The sequence below is a fragment of the Mesoplodon mirus genome (assembly GCF_964341445.2).
Source record: "Mesoplodon mirus genome assembly, chromosome: 2".
Taxonomy (NCBI): Eukaryota; Metazoa; Chordata; class Mammalia; order Artiodactyla; family Ziphiidae; genus Mesoplodon; species Mesoplodon mirus.
Genome location: NC_138977.1, coordinates 198,504,274 through 198,527,172, shown reverse-complemented (window position 1 = coordinate 198,527,172; position 22,899 = coordinate 198,504,274). Strand labels below are relative to the sequence as shown.

Genomic DNA, 22,899 nt, shown 5'->3' with positions numbered 1-22,899 from the left:
AGTTAAACAAGCTATGGGGCAGGGAAGGGAGGAAAAGTCCCAGAAGGAGTAAGAGAGGTGCTGAGTAGACTGTTCCATAGATGTCCACTGGGTACTAACCCAGGTCTTCTGATTCTGTATGCTGTGCTTTCTACTATAGTTCCATCACTGCCATAACTACAAGCCTAAATTTTTTTCAATAGAAAAATCTTATTTTGACTTATACTGTGTTATCAGTGTTTGGGGAAACAGTGATATGTGTTCTAAGAAGAAGGAAATCAAGGGGGGGTAAATGCCCCATGAAAGATAAAAAAGAATGTACCAATCAAAAGGATAGTTGATTAACCAAGAAAGCAGGGGAAAAGGAAAGACAAAGAGGCAAATATTTTTCTGGTCATCTAAATACTGTCCCTGTAAGAGTGAATTTAACCCAACACATTGGTCTCTTTGACAAAGGCATCCCTAATAAAGAAAGGTTGTAGGGGTTATAGCTAATGGACTTAAAGTATTTAGGTCTGTGAAAAAATTTTCTTACTGTAAATTAGTAAATTGACTAACTAAGAAGAGACAATGAACTGATAAATATATTCAAATATTGAATTGGCATTCTGATTTTACACATCGTCCTTGTAAATTTATTTAGGGTACGTAGATGCATTCTCATGGAACTGTTAAATCCAGTTTCTGAGACTGCAGAGCTGGAGGCCAGATCCTAGATGGTAGCAAATGTAAAGGTAGCGAATTCTACCTGGAATCTCCCCAGAAACAGACTTGTCTCCTAATGGAGGCTATCAACACCACTGTGTGGCTGAGATGGAGTGTGAAGAATGAAAATAGGCATTAAAAGTGGAGAAAGTAGAATATTCAAAACTCTAAGCAGGAAATTGCAAGAATGTATGGAAAAAACAAGCAGTTCAGTTTGGCTGAAGTGAAGAAAGAGTAAAGAAGAATAGTAAGAAGAAAATTAGAAATGTAGGTTAGAATCTGTTAGTCTAGGGCATATAGATTTATTTAGCAAGTTTTGCACTGCTAATGGTGTGATTTATCCCTAGATAGATTCCTTTCTTTCCCTGTCTCTTGTTTTGTTAAGATCATGTGCTAATTCATGGGATGATGAGGGATTCAAAATACACACTTATCTATTTTGGGAGGGGGCAGATTTTAAATTTCAAGTGGTTGGATTATTATATCACAATTTATTTTAGGTACAATAGTAGGAAAGGGTAGTCAGTATATTTTTTAAATAGAAATTTCAACAGAGGTGCATTTTAAGATGATAGTAACTTGACAGCTCAGATGAACAAAATGAATACAGCTTTTGATCAGTGATAGCACAAAATTATTTTAGGCATTAAAAAATAACTGATTTAGATTTGTAATAATAATCTTCTCCCCACACCTCAAACTCCACCCCACACTCACATACACAAATCTTTTTATTTTTACTTTTATTTATTTTTATTTTTTTGTTGGGGTATAGTTGTTTTACAATGTTGTGTTAGTTTCTACTGTACAGTGAAGTGGAGTTCCCTGTGCTAAACAGCGGGTTCTCATTAGTTAACAAATCTTTATTCCCTCCTAACTTTTCTTTCGGCTCTAGGTGCAAGTTTAACCCTTATATTAACCATCAAGACTTCTTATCTAAACTCCTTTACTGTCTCTAATTTTTCTCCATCATCCTGTTTTCTTCTTCTTTTAGTGAAGGGATTCTTAGGGTGGGGTGTTTGGGCAGGAATCAGGGGTCTGCTCTATGTGTGTTCTTTCATCAGATTCTTAAAGGGATCCAAAATTTTTTAAAAAGATGAACAAATATATCAAGAGACTGAAATCACCAAGTCAAGGTTGGGGCAATTTGGAGAAATCATTCAACACTTACAATAGCTATACTACTCATAGTTTAAACAACCCTCTTCCACCTCACTAACAAATGAATAATAATGCTGCACATCTAGGGTTGGCAAGAATTTTAGCAGAATAGAAGTATTTAGAACAATTACAAATCAAATAATTTTGTACTTACAGCTATTAATAAAAGACTATTGATGAATTATAAATATCTTGTCTACCCATATAGATCAGTCATCTCAATATAAAAGAACTTACTTATCACATATAACAGTAACTAACAAGAAATTTAAAATTATGTATGTCATAAAATAAGATACAAAATTAAATGACAATGGCATACCTCCAAGCAAATTGTTTCAGGCCAATATATTAACTGAATATTGAAAATTTGTTGAAACATGACTTTAAAATCAAACTGTAGGGGAGATACTGAAGTGCAAGAAACTTGTTTATTGTTGTATAATATTTTAATAAAATATTTAAGCTTCTGAATTTTGGCTCTCCTCTTTTGTTCGTGCCTAAAAATTAAATAAACCTTTAATGGACCCTTGAAAAGCAAACCAGATATAAAATATTATTCTTTTCAAAATGTACCTCAACATGTTAAAATATGATCATTTTAGAGGACAAATAATATTTGAGCCCAATAACATTTGCCTATATGTGGATAAAAGCCTTTCCTACTCCTCAAATGTTTTTTTAAAAAGACATTTACTCAAAAATACAAAAAGAACTAAAATTAAGGTACCATAAATCATTCAGCTATTTTACTAAATTATAACTTAAAGAGATTATAGCACTTACCCATTATAAGATGTCTTATATGGAGAGGAGAAAGCTGAGGGACTTAGGAATGGGGGTGGAGGAGCTTGAATCGAGAATTCAAAAATATTTTCTAACTTTTAAAAGACACACACACACACACACACACACACACACACACACACACCATGTCTTCAATAACCTCAAGGAGGTGGCTCTAAGTCAATAGGCTTGCTGTGTCCTCCTAAAGGTCTTTGTGAATCTCTTTAGGCTTTAGGTTGTATACCTTTGTTTTCCCAGGACATTGTTTCTCTGAACCTAAAGATCAGACAGGAAAGCCAGAGAGGTTACTTTCCTGGGGCTGCTATGAAAACACTTTTTGGGGAAGAAATTGATCCATTCAATGATATGAGACTACCAAAGAGAGTCTTCAATCCATCCATTCATTTGTTCACTCAACCAACATTTACTGAATATCTTCTCAGCTGCAAGGCAACTGACCTAATGATATTTAAGACTTGATCCTGCTTTCAGAAGGTAGAAGACTAGTTGGAAGATAAGCCATAGGTTGAAAAATAAAATCCCCTTCTGTTCTCCATCCTAATCATCCTATAGGCCAGTATCTCCCTGCCCCCATATCTGCTCATCTTCTCTGTAATCTTCTCAGAGGGTTATGGGACAAAAGATTACTTATTCTTCCTGTCTCCCTGTAGGCCTTTTTTGACCTTCCTCCCAATTACCTTTAAAGAAATAGTTTCATAAAATAAGTCCTCTGAAAGTAGTTTAAATAATGAGCTTATGAAAATTTGTTAATTCGGCATTATATTTATCCTCATGAAATCTTGCCTTTTTCTTCACCTGTAAACTCTTTTTAATTTTTCTTTAATCCCTGTACTCCTTTCACCTCTATCCTTGACATCAGTATATTATTGTTTTCTAGAGAATCAGTTCTTATTCAACTGGACATTTTAAATGGATAATGACAGCAATGCCACAACAATAGCTTTGAAAAGATATAAAGCATTATATTGCCTTTTGCCTTGACCTCCACTAAGTTTTAGCCTAGGCTTTCCAGCACAAATATCTTCCTCCTTCTCTTTCTCCTTTTTACTTCCAACTTCCATTTTATGGCTGTTCTCTTGTCCTCATTTAGATGGTCCTTTTCCATGGGTGTCTTACATAATAAATCATCTTGGGCCCTTTTTGGAAGTAGGTGTAGAACAAATAAAACATTGCTTCACTGCTGCACTTCTCTAGTCAGAAAGAAGGTAATGATAATTGTGCCTTTGTGTTTGCTACTCTTTATGTTCATTTAAAAGTTTAACCACCTATTCATTCGTTAAATGAAGATGAGTATTTATTGGGCACACACTACCTTCCAACACCATGCTAAATGATGCACATTCACAGTACTGAGAGATGAATCTGTACCAAGTGTTCCATGGGACAGAGATGTTGGAAGGTTGTACCTAGTTCAGCGCTCTAAGTTGCTACATCCTCTTTAAGGGAGATGAGATCCAAAGGCTTAGAGATGGGAGAAATGGGGACCGGCATGACATCTGTTTATGCATGGATGTCCTAGGAGTAGGGAGAAAACCTTAAAGCTTCTAGGAAGAAGTCACAACTGAGAAGGAAAGAAGCTTGTATTGTCAAAATAGAAAATTGTCCAGCAGGCCCTTTTTATACCAAACACTTTCTATGAAATCCAGGAGGTCCTTCAACAAACAAAGGTGACCATATAACCTTATTTTTCACAGTGGCTTTATATTCCACCTATCTATACCTGAACAAAAATTACTACCATAGCAAAACAAAAAACAATCATCAAACTAAACTAGGTTATGTCCCACCTCAGTCATGAATTAGAAGTGTGACCCCCATCTCTAAGATGAAGATAATACCATAGAGCTATGGTGGCAATTAAATGTGCAAATATATTTTTTAAACTCAGCATGCTAAGTGCCCGGTATATGGTACTCACTCAAGAAATCTAACGTTATTAAAAAAACAATACAATTACTAGACAATATATAATGAAGAAATAATCCTTTAAAAATGCTTACAGTGAACATCTAGATGAGTCTGTTAATTCTGCTGTGAAAGAAATTTGTGGCATCAAGGTAATTGGATTTCTTTCAATATCTATTTCTTCAAATTCTGAAGCTAAATATGAGAAACTCTAGAAACAGAAAAATAAATATATAATTTATAATGTAAGTTCATTGCTTAGGACAATTATTCTTAAAATTAAACTTTATTTCCTATATTTGTCATTTTCTTGGGTAACTGTTACAAATACCAAGATTTCCTATTCTAACAAACAAATATTATAACTAGTTAAGATGAGTTGAATGTTATTTTGCAATATAAATACCTCCTGTTTCTCCCCAGTCTTAAATGCTTTTCCTTCAGTTTTCTTCTGAGTCTCATACATTTTTGACAATTCTTCTTGTTTTTGTTCATCACATTTATTCATTTTCATCCTTATTAATAATAAATAGAATTATTTAAAGCAGGAATAATGGATTTGAGAGTTGTTAGAGATCTTGCCAACACACACACACACACACACACTCACCACAATTTCTTACATAAAATAATTTTACATCCCAAGGAAATTATCAGTATGATACACACACATATATATGTATATACATAAAACTTCATAAACTTGTTCTTAGTTTTCACAGATTTCTCCCTACTTAGTGTCTTCAGCCTTTTCTAAGGACATCAAGAAACCTCTCTGGTGAGAATGAGTAACCAAGGGGGATGGAAGATATAAATTTAAGGGTACATGCCATGTTTCCTCTCATTTTGCTTCCTCTCATATTTTTAAAAAAATTTTTGGCTGTGCCACATGGCATGCAGGATCTTAGTTCCCCAATCAGGGATTGAACCCGTGCCCCCTGTAGTAGAAGCGTGGAGTCTTAACCCCTGGACTGCCAGGGAAGTCCCTCTCATATTTTTTAAGCTGTGAGAACATGAGTATGTGTAAGGGCAGGGCACTATAGGAATATTAAGTGGTAAATCTCAGTTATACTCCTTGGGGTTTACGCATAAACAGTAAGCAGTTCATGACATTACTACTACCACTACCACAACTACCACCACCACCACCACCACTAACAACAACGACAACTACTACTACTGCTATCACTACTACAACTAGTACCACCACCACCACTACCACTAACAACGACAACTACTACTACTGCTATCACTACTACAACTGGTACCAACAACTACTACTACCACTACTACAACTAGTACCACCACCACCACCACCACTACCACTAACAACGACAACTACTACTACTACTACCATTACTACAACTAGTACCACCACCACCACTACCACTAACAACGACAACTACTACTATTGCTATCACTACTACAACTGGTACCAACAACTACTACTACCACTACTACAACTAGTACCACCACCACCACCACCACTACCACTAACAACGACAACTACTACTACTGCTATCACTACTACAACTAGTACCACCACCACCACTACCACTAACAACGACAACTACTACTACTGCTATCACTACTACAACTGGTACCAACAACTACTACTACCACTACAACTAGTACCACCACCACCACTACCACTAACAACGACAACTACTACTACTGCTATCACTACTACAACTAGTACCACCACCACCACTACCACTAACAACGACAACTACTACTACTGCTATCACTACTACAACTGGTACCAACAACTACTACTACCACTACTACAACTAGTACCACCACCACCACTACCACTAACAACGACAACTACTACTACTGCTATCACTACTACAACTAGTACCACCACCACCACTACCACTAACAACGACAACTACTACTACTGCTATCACTACTACAACTGGTACCAACAACTACTACTACCACTACTACAACTAGTACCACCACCACCACTACCACTAACAACGACAACTACTACTACTGCTATCACTACTACAACTGGTACCAACAACTACTACTACCACTATTACAACTAGTACCACCACCACCACCACCACTACCACTAACAACTACTACTACTACCACCACCACTACTACTACCACCACCACTACTACTACCACCACTACTACTACTACTAGTAGCAGCAGCTAACTTTTACATTGTACTTACTAAGCACATGCCAGGCAATATTCTAAGTACTTTACACATATTAACTCATTTAATTCTCACAGCAACCCTACGAAGTAGGTATTACTATTATTCCTCTTCTATTAGTAGTCCAGCAAACCCCAGTTCTCTGGAACCCTTTCAGAAAATAATTGGTCTGGGAGTTGACTTTTTATTCTTTTCAGTTCAAAGTTCAGTTTTTTATTTTTAATCTTTTAAAAAGGAGATTCTTTGATAAGTATTATATGCTCTGTCGGGAATAGAAAATGGTGCAATTGCTTTGGAAAACAGTCTGGCAGTTCCTCAAAATGTTAAGCACTGAGTTACCATATGACCCAGCAATTCCATTCCTAGGTATATACCCAAGAAAAATAAAAACTATATCTACACACGTGAGGAGTGACTGCTAATAGGAAGATAGTTCTACGGGGGGGGGAGTGCCTAAAATGTTATAAAATGTTAATTGTGGTGATGCTTGCACAATGCTGTGAACATACTAAAAACCATTGAACTGTACACTTTAAATGGATGAACTGTATGGTATGTGAATTATATCTCATTATCATTGTAAAATATCATATGCTTTTTGCCTTCTGCAGTAAAATATAGGGAACCTAGTGTAGATACTACCTATATGGGCTAGAGACCAGACTACCTGTGTTGAAGCCCAGACCCATTACTGACACTATGGAATTTGGGCAAGTTACTTAAGTACTCTATGCCTTACTTTTCTCATCTGAAAATTGGGTTGCTATGAGAATTAAATGCACTAATTCATGTAAAGTGCTCAGTCCAATGCTTGGAGTATAACAAACACTCAACAAATATTATTATTGTTTTCCTCTGATTCAGGGTAATCAGTATGAAAGTCAATTAACCTATTGTTTAATCCAATGGCTCTCAAACTTTGTCACATATTAAGATCACCTGGGGATATTTTTAAAGTTCCTGATGCCCAGACCATACTTTATACCAACTAAATCATAATAGTGGTTTTTAGATCTCTCCCAGGTGATTCCAGTGTAGAGTAACTTAGGCAATGTACAGTATTTAGACAATAGGTGTTTTAACAGGCAGTCTCTTTTTGAGGAGATCACTGAGACAGTGATCTTGGTTCCATAGCTTCCTCCTTTCTATTCAGTAGCTCTGGGAAATGACGTGGATTTTCCTGCTTGAATAGATTGCTCTTTCTATATCTTTTAAAAGCCCCTTTGGCAGTTATCTGGATCCCTTCCAGGTAAGTAGGAGCCTAACAGAGAACACAGGTGAAGACAATATACAGGAATCTGGGTTCACCGTGCTACTTACCAGTGCTGTGGTTTGGGTTCAGTAGCCAAAATACAACAAGGTCTGTGGCTACTTACCCAGGCAGTTTCTCTAAGTTTAATGTAGTGTTGGTAACGTTTGACAAGGAAAATTTATTGCCTGAATGAGAAGACAGGACTATATCCTCAACTTCCTGCTATTTTATTCTGCCACCATCACTTCATCAAACCTGCCCTAATTTCTCAATCAGTAACCTCCATGTGAGGAAGTCCAATGAAAATTTTTAGTCCTAGACTTAACTGATACTTCAGAAGCATTAAACACTATTAACCCTCCCTCCTATTTAAAATACTCCCCTTTCTTTGCCTCTGTGGCAAAACACTCTAACTGGTGTTTCTCTGTCCCTCCTCTGGTTTCTCCTCCTCTATCAAGCCATTCAAGGCAGTTTCTCAAGATTTAGCTCTCGGCCCTCTTTTCATCTCATTCTCTACCCTCTTCCTAAGCAGATTCATGCACACGCATGGTTTCAATTACTATTACTCTGCCACAAAATTCAGCATTTTTCTTTCTAGTACAAACCATACATCCAGCTGCCCATTCAGTTGCTTTATTTAGGGATGTCTCAAAAGCTTATCAAATTCGATATGCCCAAAACCAAATATATGAAGAAAAGATAACCTGAACTTAGTGTCTAGGTCCCAGGTCTTCCTGTCATAAGTACTGTCTTTCACATAGGCCTGGCTACAAGCTTATTCAATTAGTGTTCACAAGGTGAAGGCCTGTGGTGAGGTTGCTGGTGATATACCTAGCCTGGAAACAGAGTTCCCAGGAGCATCTTCAAACATCAGCTTTTATAGTTGATCAGAATGATACTTTGCTCTTTGTAGTGAGGTGGATGGACCTAGAGTCTGTCATACAGAGTGAAGTAAGTCAGAAAGAGAAAAACAAATACCGTACGCTAACACATATATATGGACTCCAAAAAAAAAATGGTTCTCAAGAACCTAGGGGCAGGACAGGAATAAAGACACAGATGTAGAGAATGGACTTGAGAACATGGGGAGGGGGAAGGGGAAGCTGGGACGAAGTGAGAGAGTAACACTGACATATATACACTACCAAATGTAAAATACATAGCTAGTGGGAAGCAGCCACATAGCACAGGGAGATCAGCTCGGTGCTTTGTGACCACCTAGAGGGGTGGCATAAGGAGGGTGGGAGGGAGACGCAAGAGGGAGGGGATATGGGGATATATGTATGCATATAGCTGATTCACTTTGTTATACAGCAGAAACTAACACAACATTGTAAAGCAATTATACTCCAATAAAGATGTTAAAAAAAAAAAAAGAATGATACTTTGCTCAAGTGAAATGCCCCATTTTAGGGTAGCTGGGGATAGCTAGTCCTGTGCAGCCAAACTCATCACTGACACTGTGGGGTTTAGTTCAGAAGTCTACAGGAGCAATCTGGAGAGGCAAACCCAAGACAAAGTCCACTGGGAAAGTTGAATGGTAAATGTCAGAAGGAACAAATGCAAAGGGCCTCAAGTGGGATTGGAGTTTAGTAGAATAAGAGTAGGTGGCGAGCAGGAATATTGGTCCAGAGCTACTGTTCTGAACAAGCTTATTGCATCTGTGACTCTCCTTTTCTGAAGAGGGGTTCATAATGCACGAGTGTTATTAGACCGGTTTAAAAGATGAGAGGCAAGTCAGCAAGTTTACATTAATTCAGGAGCCTAAGATAAACAAAGTCCATGCTGGGTTAGGTTTAGAAACTGTCAGAAGCACTCTTGTTAAAAACTACTACAGCAGGAAAAAAAATCAACAAAGCTAAACATCTTTCTTAATTGCCTGAAATTATACTAATCTTTTATAATTTTGAAAAACAAAAGACCCAGGACAACGGCGTGTGGGAGAGAACCAGTTATTTCACTGTGGGTTCACAAACAGCTTAAGAAGTGATTAACAAGCAAAGTTTTTAATTTGTAACTATCTCCTCCACTAGATATGTTTTTGTGACTTACATTTCCATCTAGAAGTATGATTGCTGGGTCTATGTTTAACTTTATCAAAAAGTGCCAAACTGTTTCCAAAGTAGCTGCGCCATTCTGCATTTCCACCAGCCAGCAGTGAGAGTTCCTGTTGCTTTGCCAGCATTTGTTATTGCCTTTTTCTTTTCTTTCTTTCTTCTCTCTATTCTTTTCTTTTCTTTTTTTTTTTTTTTTTGGATTTTAGCCATTCTGATAGGTGTGCAGTGTATCCCACTGCAGTTTTAGTTTACATTTCCCTATTGACATAACATAATGTTGAGCATTGTTTCCTGTGTTCATTTGCCATCCATATACCTTCTTTAATGAAGTGTCTGTTCAAATCTTTTGCCCATTTTTAAACTGAGTTGTCTTATTAAGTTGTAAGTATTGTTTATACATTCAAGATACAAGTTCTTTGTTGACTATGTCAAATAGTTGACTAGCTTCTGGATTTTCTTTTCCAAGTTACTGTGAATTCCCAGTTATTTGTGGGCAGCTCCTCAGGAGATCTATAAGAACAAATAGAGCAGCCACTCACCTCTGAAACTGCAACTTTATCGAGGTGCTTGTAAATCCTTGGCATTGTCGAAGGAATTTCATCTGTTTCCAAGTCCATAATATACTGTGTAGTAGGGAGACGTCCTTTTCCTTTTCTAAGTCATAGAGCTGTTTTGTATTACTACAATAATGTTAGATTAAAAATATGTTAGTGGGGCTTCCCTGGTGGTGCAGTGGTTAAGAATCTGCCTGCTAATGCAGGGGACATGGGCTTGAGCCCTGGTCTGGGAAGATCCCATATGTCGCGAAGCAACTAAGCCCATGAGCCACAACTACTGAGCCTGTGCTCTAGAGCCCATGAGCCACAACTACTGAGCCCGTGTGCTGCAACTACTGAAGTCTGCATGCCTAGAGCCCATGCTCTGCAGCAAGAGAAGCCACCGCAATAAGTCCGCACACCACAATGAAGAGTAGCCCCCGCTCGCCACAACTAGAGAAAGCCCACGTACAGCAACGAAGACCCAATGCAGCCAAAAACAAATAAATAAAATAAATAAATTTTTAAAAATATGTTAGTGGATTAGAACTACAGTACAAGTCATTACAAATGGCCTGGAAGAATGTATTGTACTAACTCTTCTGGGCCCCCCACCCTTCTTTTTTTTTTCCATTTTACCCACATCTTGATGTAGAGAATGAAATTCCGTTTAGAGATTCATACCTCTTAAAGATTTTTCACTATTCAAAAGTGCTCTGCTAACATCCACGTATTTCCAGATTTTCTGGACATTCTGTAGTATATTTCTTATACATTTTTTCAGATTGACAATTAGAACCATTGCTTCAAATTTAGAGGTACTTTGCCTGATGGGTAGTGAGCGGATTATTTGGATGCTGAAGTAATATACTATTACTGGTTCCCTGACTTTGCAAACACACTATAGTATGGCAAATTATGCTGATTGATTTTCTAATATTAAATCATCCTTGCGTTCCTGGAATGACCACAGTTTAGCTATATTATTTGATAAAATTCTGTTTAGCATATTTCATGAATGAAATTGGGTTGTGGTGTTTTTTGTATTGTTGTTAGGTTTTAATTTCAAGGATAAGATAACCTCATAAACTGAAGTCCCGAGTTTATCAATTTTTTATCAAACATCTGGATTTGTTGATTCTATCCTAGCTTTCTTATTAATTTCTGTTCTCTTTATTTCATTCCTTCTATCCTTTTCCCTAGCTTTCTAAGAAGGATGCTTAGCTCATTAATTTTCAACCTTTCTTTTTCTCTAATATATGTATTTAAATAATCAAAATTTCCTCTGAGAATTATTTTAGCTGTATCTCACAAATTTTGATACATATTAGTTTTTTATCAGTAAATTCAAAACATTTTCCAATGATCAATATGATGTCTTCTCTGGCTAACAAATTATTTAGACCTGTATTTCTTAATTTCCAAACATATGGAGATTTCCTAGCAATATTTTTTGCATTTTTGTGTTGCGTTTCTGCACTAAATGATTTAAATCCTTTGAATATATTGAGACTCTGAGATTTGTTGAGATAACATAAGGTCAATTTTTGTAAATGTTCCATGTGTTCTTGAAGACAGTGGTATTTTGCAGTTGTTAGGTACAATATTCTACAAATATACCAAGTCAAGTCTATAAAGCATGTTGTTCAAATCTTCTATATCCTTAATGAGATTTTTTGGTTTATTTATTCCATCAGTTACTGAGAGGAATGTGTTAAAATTGCCCAATACATTTGTGAATTGCTATTTTTCCTTATATTTCTGTCAAATTTTGCTTTATATATTTTGAAGCCATATTATGATATGCATATATGTATATGTCTGTGTGTGTGTGTATGCACACATGTGAATTAAACCATATATTCTGATGTGGCCCTCTAGCTCTAGTAAAGCTTTTTGCCTTAAAGATCTATTTTATCTTATACTAACTTAGCTATGCCAGCTTTCTTTTGTTAGTGTTTACGTGACATATTTTTTCCATTATTTTGTTCTCTGACTTTCTATATCCCTATGTTCTAGATAAGTCTCTCCTAAATAAAATATAACTGGATTTTTAAAAATCCAATTATTGGGCTTCCCTCATGGCACAGTGGTTAAGAATCTGCCAATGCAGGGGACACAGGTTCAAGCCCTGGTCCAGGAAGATCCCACATGCCACGGAGCAACTAAGCCCGTGCGCCACGACTACTGAGCCCATGCGTCACAACTACTGAGCCCGTGCACCACAACTACTGAGCCCATGTGCCACAACTACAGAAGCCCATGCACATAGAGCCCGTGCTCTGCAACAAGAGAAGCCACCACAGTGAGAAGCCCGCACACTGCAACGAAGAGTAGCCCCTGCTCGCCACAACTAGAGAAAGCCCGCGCACAGCGACGAAGACCCAATGCAGGCAAAAATAATAAAAATAAAATAAAATAAAATTCAGACATAACTGCCACAAAGAAAAATTCCAGAAAGAAATCCAATTATTTTAATTCAGTCTAGATAAAAATGGATCACTTAACTCACTTAGATATATTTAGGTTTAACTCCACCATTTTCTTTTATGCTTTCTCCTTGTCTCATCAGTCTCTACAGTCTCTTTTCTCTCTCTGTTTTGTTTGTTTTTTTGCCTTCTTTTGGATTGTTTGAGTATTTTCTTATTATACTATTTTCCTCTTCAATTGATTTGGAAGATATATTTTTTAATTCTCTTTCTTTAGAGGTCATAAGTTAAAATCTAAGTCCTTGATTTATCAAAGTCTAATATTAAGCTTTACCTTTATTCTCCTCCTAGTCAATGTAAATATCTTTAATTACATTTACCCTTCTCCATTCTTTACTCCATTCTAAAAGTTTTATTTTATTTTATTTTATTTTGCGGTATGCGGGTCTCTCACTGTCGTTGCCTCTCCCGTTGTGGAGCACAGGCTCCGGACGCGCAGGTTCAGTGGCCATGGCTCACGGGCCCAGCCGCTCCGCGGCACGTGGGATCCTCCCAGACAGGGACACGAACCCGTGTCCCCTGCATCGGCAGGCAGACTCCCAACCACTGCACCACCAGGGTAGCCCTAAAAGTTTTATATTTATCTCTATTTTTATACCCTGTAAGACATCATTACATCACTACATGATTGTTCATTGAGACTTACGTACATATTTACCACTCTCTTTGTTCCTCAATCCTTCCTGACTTGCTCTGTGTTCCTTATGCCAATGACTGTTCTTTGCCTTAAGTTGTAGTTAATTTTATAAATAACACTAGTTTGTTTTGTAAATACTGAAGGTTTCTGTTCATTCACTCATTCATTCAACTAACATTTATTGAGAGTTCACTATGTGCCAGTACTTGTACAAGGCATATGTCAACTTCCTCAAGTAATATTGTTTGCATTTAACTAGGTTATTCTAGGAAACCAATTATTTAAAACAACCTGCTTCTAGTGGTTAAGAGCTTGTAGAGCCATTTCAGGTCAATGGGCATAGAGTCAGGGAAATTCTTTAACTATCAAATCACTCTCACAGTTGTCATATCTTTGTGCATAGTTTAACTTTCTACCCAAAAAGTACCGCCCAGAGAGCTTTCCTGCTTTTGAAGATTCCTTGACACATAATCATGTGTTGTCCTGAAATTATTTTTCCAGTTATTTTATTCTTTCCTAACTTCTCTTCCCAACAATTCTATCAGCCAATGATTCCCAACTCGTAGATCACGTTTTTTTACAGGAGTCCTTAAATCTATATACTATCTGAGTATTGTTTTTAGACTGAATTAATAATATATCTTGCACATATGTGTATGTGGACTAATTCTCAAACATATACAAACACTTGAGATAAATATAATCCAAGTCAATTGAAAAGTATTAATAAGCTCATAGTAGTTTTTAATCAACATGTATTTTTTTAAATAGACTGTAAAACTACAACTACTTTCATGTGACACCTCTATGAAATATTCTTACACAAAAATGAGTTTTTACAAAAGGTTGGAACCATTTCTATAACTGCCTAAAGACTAAGGATCTTCAGCAATCCCACTCCTGGGTATATACCCAGAAAAAATGAAAACTCTAATTCGAAAAGATACATGCACCCCAATGTTCATAGCAGCACTATCTACAATAGCAAAGATATGGAAACAGCCCCCAAGGGCCCATCAACAGATGATTGGCTTAAGAAAAAAAATACACACACACACACACACACACACACACACTGGAATATTACTCAGCCATAAAAAAGAATGGAATAGTGTAATTTGCAGCAACATATGAATCTAGAGAATATTTTACTTAGTGAAGTAAGTCAAAAAGAGAAATACGAATGCTATATGACATCACTTATATGTGGAATCTAAAAAATAATACAAATGAATCTATACATGAAACAGAAATAAACTCCAGACGTAGAAAAGAAACTTATGGTTACCAAAGGGGAGAAGGAAGGAAGGAGGAGCAAATTAGAATTATTGGATTAACAGATACAAACTACTATACCTAAAATAGACAAGCAACAAAGATTTACTGTATAGCACAGGGAATTATATTCAGTATCTTGTAATAACCTATAATGGAATATAATCTGAAAAAAATACAACTGAATCACTTTACTGTACACCTGAAACTAACAAAATATTGTAAATCAGCTATACTTCAATTTTTTAAAAAAAAGGATATTGTTATTTTCTTATTTTATATCATCCATAGCATTGTACTATACTCTGTCTAAAGAAATTACTTAATAAATGCTTGATGAATACATGAATGGCCTAAAACCTACCTTATCTGCCAAAAATAATCCTGTAAAGATTTTCTGGTCAGCTGGCTTGTTTCCAAATTTTCGTTTGCTAACTTGGTAGCATCCTTCAGTGCTTTAAGCTACAACAAAGAAAAGAGCTTTTTTGGTACATTTCATCCACTTGTTACCACCACGCCAATTCACCTGTAGGTCTAGGTATAAGCAGCAGAAGCACAAGTGTATAACTTTTTGTGTATTACTGTCTTATCTTCCAAAATATATTTTATATAAGCACCTTGGGGCAGAACTGAGAAGAGCCTCAATATTTGTCTAAGAAACAAACATTATACCTTGAAACTTCTAAGTAATTAGTTTATAATATAAAGAAATGCCAATCAATCAAGATGGCATATTGAGCACAGGAATCTATCTTATCTTCTATCTAAAATCCCATGGTTACAGAAAAGATAACTATCTCTCTTTATCCATATTCACTACCATCATCACAACCATACCTATACATATATTTTATAATTATATCTACACATCTATATCTCACTATAAAAGAATAAGTGTATAACAACATAGGATAACAAGTAAAATAAAATCAGCAAAATATATGGAGGAAAGTATAAAACAGACAGAAATATCCACAGAGAATATCGACAGAGAAATAAAACCAAAGGAAACAAAACCCTAAAACGTGCAGAAGTCGTCTATCGCAGTTAGCAACAGTTTGTGGCAACTCCACGACTAGAGTCAACTGATATAAACGTTTACGGGAAGACATAAGAGAAGACCTCAACAAATGTGAAGACATACTACATTCCTAGATGAGGAAACCCAATTTTTTATAAAGGTAAAATTTCTTTCAAAATTAATATAACAATGCAATTACAATAAAAATGGTAATACGATCTTTTTAAAAATTTTTATTGGAGTATAGTTGACTTACAATATTGTATTAGTTTCAGGTGTACAGCAAAGTTAATCAGTTATACATATACATATATCCACTTTTTTTTTTAGACTCTTTTGGTAATAGGATCTTTATTTTTTAAATTTATTTATTTATTTTTGACTGCTTTGGGTCTTCGTTGCTGTGCGCGGGCTTTCTCAGAGGGGGCTACTCTTCATTGAGATGTGCGGGCTTCTCTTGTTGTGGAACATGGGCTCTAGGCACGCGGGATTCAGTAGTTGTGGCTCACAGGCTCTAGAGCGCAGGCTCAGTAGTTGTGGTGCACGGGCTTAGTTGCTCCGCAGCATGTGGGATCTTCCTGGACCAGGGCTTGAACCCATGTCCTCTGCATTGGCAGGCGGATTCTTAACCACCACACCACCAGGGAAGCCTTGGTAATAGGATCTTTAAAATAGAAGTTGACAAGCTAATTCTTAGGTTCATATGCAAATACATACTAGGAAAAAACCAATGAGGAGGAACTTGTCCTTACACATCAAAATTTAATAATTAAACATAGTAATTAAAACAGGGCAGAAACAGACCAATATGTCAGTGGAGTAGATAGTCCTTAAATCTATGTAAATATGTGAAACTGGTTTACAATAAAGGCAGAATTTTAAATCAGTAGAAATAATAGGCTAACCTTTTAGGGGAAAGAAATTGAGTTGAAGCCTGACCTCACAAAACACAGATATAAACTCTAGATAGAATAAAAAACTAGAAATTACATATCACACACATTATTAGGAGAATATATAGAAAGACTTTTTTTTTTACATCTTTATTGGAGTATAATTGCTTTACAATGCTGTGTTAGTTTCTGCTGTATAACAAAGTGAATCAGCTATACATATACATATATCCCCATATCTCCTCCCTCTTGCATCTCTCTCCCACCCTCCCTATCCCACGCCTCTAGGTGGTCACAAAGCACCGGCTGAACTCCCTGTGCTATGCGGCTGCTTATCACTAGCTATTTTACATTTGGTAGGGTATATATGTCAATGCCACTCTCTCACTTCGTCCCAGCTTACCCTTCCCCCTCCCTGTGTCCTCAAGTCCATTCTCCACATCTGCATCATTACTCCTGTCCTGCGCCTAGGTTCATCAGAACCTTTTTTTTTTTAGATTCCATATATATGTGTTAGCACATGGCATTTGTTTTTCTCTTTCTTCACTCTGTATGACAGACTCTAGGTCCATCCACCTCACTGCAAATAACTCAATTTCATTTCTTTTTATGGCTAATATTCCATTGTATATATGTGCCACATCTTCTTTATCCATTCATCTGTCAGTGTACACTTTGGTTGCTTTCATGTCCTGGCTATTGTAAATAGTGCTGCAATGAACATTGTGGTACATGGCTCTTTTCAAATTATGGTTTTCTCAGGGTATATGCCCAGTAGTGGGACTGCTGGGTCATATGGTCATTCTACTTCTAGTTTTATAAGGAACCTCCATACTGTTCTTCATAGTGGTTCTATCAATTTACATTCCCACCAACAGTGCAAGAGGGTTCCCTTTTCTCCACACCCTCTCCAGCATTTATTGTTTGTAGATTTTTTTGATGATGGCCATTCTGACCAGTGTGAGGTGATACCTCATTGTGGTTTTGATTTGCATTTCTCTAATGATTAGTGATGCTGAGCATCCTTAGAAAGGCATCTTTATAATTTTGGTTTGCCAGACACTATTGGTCGCCCTTGAATACTCATTTTTCTTGGTAGGCAGAGCCCCAATTTTGTTCAGTTGCTCAATCTTCTTCCATTTATTTTAGACGTAAACCCTGATGAGTCTAGCCATTTGTAGCAATGTCATTCTTCTCGCTAGTGACTGGTTTAGGCATGATAATGTGATATAATTCTAGGTAATGAGACATGAGGGGAAATCTGCTGTGGTGTAAGGGAAAGGTTGGAGAGGGCTCTCAAAGTGAGACTCTAGGCTGCATATTGTGTGTCTGGCCAGCATGCCTTCAGCTGGAGCAGCCACTCTGTTAGTTCCCATGAGAAGAGCTAACCAAGTCAGCTTTCTGAAGATGAAGATTAGAAAGAGAAAAAAGCCAGGGTTGTTGATGATATTGTTGAGCCACCAAATTAACCAACTGTAGAGCTGCCCTAACTTCGGACTTTTGATACAGAAGGTAATACTTTTTCCCTATTGTTTAAAGCAATTGAGAGAGAGTTTTCTGTGAGTTGTAACCAAAGGTATGCTGATTGATACAAATCTAGGAAGCTTAGTAAGTGAACAACAAAACTTAAAATCCCCAAAGAAAAAAACTGACAGATTTGACTTCATAAAATTTTAAATATTTCCAAAAGATAAGAAAAATGAAGTTAAAAAGCAAGAAACAGAATGGGACAAAAATATATAAAACATATTCAACAGACATATATCTTGTATGGGCTTACATCCAGTGTGTGTGTGCATGTGTGTACATGTGTATATACATATATGTGTATATATAAGAAAACTCTTATAAAGATACACAAAGCTACAGAAAAATGGGCAAATAATATCAACTACTGGTTAGGACTCTGGGAAGTGGGGTCTGTCCTGTACTGTCCGTGGAAATTCAAACTGAAAACCTTTTTTGGAAAGGCAATTCATTACGCTCTAATAAAATTTAAACTTCATGCACTCTTACCCTTGACCAAAAAATTTCACTTCTATGAATCTAGCCTACATTTCACTTGTGTGAAAGAAGTTTTCACTTGTGTGCTCGAATATATGGGTACAAGGATGTTCATTGCTTTATTATTTGTAATCATAAAAAGATGGAAATGACCTAAGTGTTGTGAATGGGGAGTGATTAAACATATTAAAATACAGGTATATTATGGGTCTATATATAGTGATATGGAATAAGCTCCAAGATGCAGAATTAATTTTAAAAAATGAAGTTGCCAAATAATACATATGGGAAGATCCAATTTATGTTGAAAACTATCATGGTATATGTATACACACAGATACATGGAAAAGAGAACTTTAAAGCTGTAGTTCAAACCATGAGGTGAAGATTGAAGTAGGTCTTTCACACTTTGAAACTTCTACACTGAATCATTTACAGTGAGAATGTACTCCTGTATTACTTGTGTAATTAAAAAAAAAAAAACTAGAGGGAAAAATAGCAGAACGCTGCAAAGCTGAGGATCCTTTCTACTCTCTAATACTGTCTGCAGCATTTCTCCTTGTTCTTTAAGTGAGATTCATACTCATATAAAGGGACATATTCCAGTTTCGGAATTCCTTGAATGTCAGTGAGTTTCCCACTACTCTGAACTTGGTTTGAACCCACTGAGAACAAGCAGAGCCATACATTTCACACCAACGGACTAAAAGGATACATACATTATAAATCAGTATTTTGGTAGGAGACCAATGGACACACTCTGTAACACTTGGCCTTTTCTCCTCCTCCCTACTGTTCTTCTCCTCTTTCATTTTAGAAGGACATGTACATGACCTACCAAATTTCTCTTTTTACAATTTAGCAGGAAATTGGGGAAAATGTTTATGTGCACATAAGAGAATAAATTGAAGAAAAGTAAAAATTAGCTAAGAAATTACTTTGGGCTCCTAAGAATCAAAATAATAATAATAATAATAAACATGTTACAAATAATGATCCTCAAATGTTATTCTATACAGAGAGCCATGCTACATGAAAAACAAATGTAGAGTTTTTATGTACAGTAATAGATAGTACTCTAGTGAAATATAATTGATATTGCTAGATCAGACTTCAAAAATTATACAATACTGTTGGAAAACTGTCTATTAAGTAGAAATCTATAAATCAAGTCACTTTTTCAATGACCTACATCTTAATTTCAGAGTTGATTCCTTCATTCATAAAAAAATGGTCATATTAAACTAAAAGTTAGAATATTCAATATTTGTTTTAGGAAATATTCTGACCTTATTAATTCATGGTCTTCATCTGTTAAGTTCTCCCACACAATTGCTACGTGAAAATCCAATCAAATGGATTAAGTCCTGTAGTTTTTGCACTTGTATTTTAAAAAGCAGATATATTAAGGTACAATTCATTTCCAGCTTATTGGAGTATCTTGGTGACTCTATTAGGTTTGAATATTTAACTAAATACCTCACTAAATATTTATTTTTAACTGTATTAATTAGCTGAATGAGACCTATCAAAATATCTTTTCAGAGAGAACACTAGTTAACAGAATGCTCATGTATCAAAAACTCAGCACAGAGTCTAGATGAGAGGTGCAAATTCATAAAAATAATCAGTGGGTACTCCTTCAATTTCTCTTCAGATTTTATGTACCCTTTATGACGTCATTAGATGACTACTTGGATTATTCATTCTCAGACTAGCAATCTTCATATTTGATGAGAGATTCAGGTCACTAATATTTTTATCAAAAATACACTCTTACAAGATTGAAAACAGCCATTTGGCTCTTTTAAATAGTAATGATTTCAAATATTCTTCTTGAGTCATAGGACCAAGAATACCATTGATTAGAAAACATTTATAGATGTTAAATATCCTGCAGGATATGTTTGAGGCTGCCTCCCTGGCCAGTTAATTCCTACAGTTTCTTTCCAGGAAAACTGAAATCAACCATTCTTTCATTTGATTAAATATTCAAAGTGCTAAGGGAAAATATTCAGTGATAGCTTGCTCTGTACTAAGAAGTCTCTTTTCTCTTTCAATATTAAAAGTTCAGCTCTGTAGATATAATGAAAACCATTCTCACCTTCTCATAAAGCAGCTGAGGTAAATTCTGTTGCTGCCTGTCCTGAAAACACTCATAAAGTTGGAGCAGCCTAGCACATAATACTTGTTCTTGATTGAAGAGAGGATGATGACTGAATTGCAAACCCACAATGTTGAGATCTAATTGGTACCTTTCCCCTTGACCTTCCATTTTGTTCCTAATAGAGCTTTCTAGATCAGATTTCACTGCCTTTTAAAGAAAAATATTTACAGGATATTAATTTTATTCTATTTCTTTTGAAATTACAAGTAACTTCTTTAAAAAGTAATATGTTAACTGTAAGAAAATTGAGATACAGAAAAAGAAAAAAACAATTATTTGCTCCTTCTTCCTCAAAATTGATTATAGCCCTTGATTTCATAAAATATATTTACACTGCAGAGTTTTAATCATCTTGCTATAAATTACTGTCATCTACCTTACTATTGTGTGCTGGTAGAGGTTGAACTTTCAAGTTATAAGCCACCAAATAATTTCCTATGGGAGCACTATGAAAAATGGTGTTTAGAACTGGTGGGTCAATAGTTCGCTATGTGATGTTCTAACTGTCATCTGTGGCCAGAGTTAAATGACAAACCCTTATTAAAACATTGTTCCTAAGTGAATATGTTGGTAATTCCCTGGAAAATTCCCTCGAGGGGCCTGGACTCTCTAAGCAAATTTTACCTTATAAGGAGACCATCTTTCTTTATACATGACACTGTCTCCATTTGTAAACCAGATTGTCCCTAAATTAGTTGAAATCCATAGGCCTTAGATTTTATTAAAAATGATTCAACAGTGTTTTAGTACACTACTTTGAATTTAAGTACTTATGTTTGAATATTCATGTGATTAGTTTTTAGTGATACAGTTTGAGAAGGTTAGTGGGTTACTTAGCACGTACAGCTTAATTCATGAATGGCTAGCCACTCCTGATATGAGCCATGACTGCAACCACCTAAAAAAAACAGCATGAGCTCTTTCTAGATCAATCTGTAGTAGTAGAACATACCCTCCAGTCTGTGTCATTGCTATTACACCTGTTATTACACTGAAAAAACTGCTGTCCCACCCCTGATCTGGTGTGGCATATCCAGTGCTTCTCAAGGACTGTAGGTCACCAGGATGATGCCTACATCTCTCCCTCCCTCCTCTCTCCTGAGCTAGGAATCTCCTCCTTTTTCCTGTTTGGGTTGATGGGAGGCAAGAAAATAGTCATAAAGCTTGTTTTTGTTTTATCTTTATCTTGTAAGTCTCTATTCTCAATGTAAAGGCCAACTCAGAAAGGGAAACCTGAACTTAATTCCACCTATAAAATTTAGTAATAGGTAGTAAATTGGTCATTAACCAGGCAAAACCACCAAGGAAACAAACAGTTTCCATTTTAAACAACCAAATTATAACTGAATAATTTTGGAAATTCAACTTGCTAAGCTAGAGATGCCTGTCTTATTAAGCAGATTCAGTACTGGACGAATAACCATGTTGCTTACTTGCTTTGGGTTTCTACTGGAATAACACAAACCTCTGCCCTCGGTCCTGTCCTATTCAATACCTACTGATTGTGGTGCTCAGATGCTAGAGAAGGGTAACTGAGATGGCAGAATATCCAACAGTAGTCAAAGGAAGCAAGTTTAGACTGGAAAGCAAAAGCTAAAGGTGGAAGTAGGCTTCAAATATTTGAAGAGCTGTCACGTAAGTGAAGTAGTTTATGAGCTCTTTATGGCCAAAGTCAAAAGAGCAACAGTGATCCAGGAGGCAGATTTTAATTCACACAGAAAACAATAAACAATTGGAACTGCCTAATACTGGAATGAGTTCTCTTGGGAGATAGCAAGCTCCATGACACTGTTTAAAAGCAGCAGTTTACTGAAGGAATTATGTGAACTTCTAGAACT

General features: G+C 36.2%; 1 protein-coding gene across 1 annotated transcript in view; it reads right to left on the bottom strand.

Annotated features, from left to right (window-relative positions):
- The window catches only part of CC2D2B (coiled-coil and C2 domain containing 2B), a gene marked incomplete at both ends in the record, with an annotated part of 102,590 nt that overhangs the window by 65,630 nt on the left and 14,061 nt on the right, over positions 1-22,899 (bottom strand). The window contains 6 exons of the mRNA XM_082610923.1: positions 2,168-2,345; positions 4,653-4,768; positions 4,964-5,072; positions 10,579-10,719; positions 15,341-15,438; positions 20,999-21,208. Of these exons, the coding sequence (XP_082467049.1) occupies positions 2,168-2,345; positions 4,653-4,768; positions 4,964-5,072; positions 10,579-10,719; positions 15,341-15,438; positions 20,999-21,208 (852 nt within the window). The remainder of the gene's footprint in view (positions 1-2,167; positions 2,346-4,652; positions 4,769-4,963; positions 5,073-10,578; positions 10,720-15,340; positions 15,439-20,998; positions 21,209-22,899) is intronic.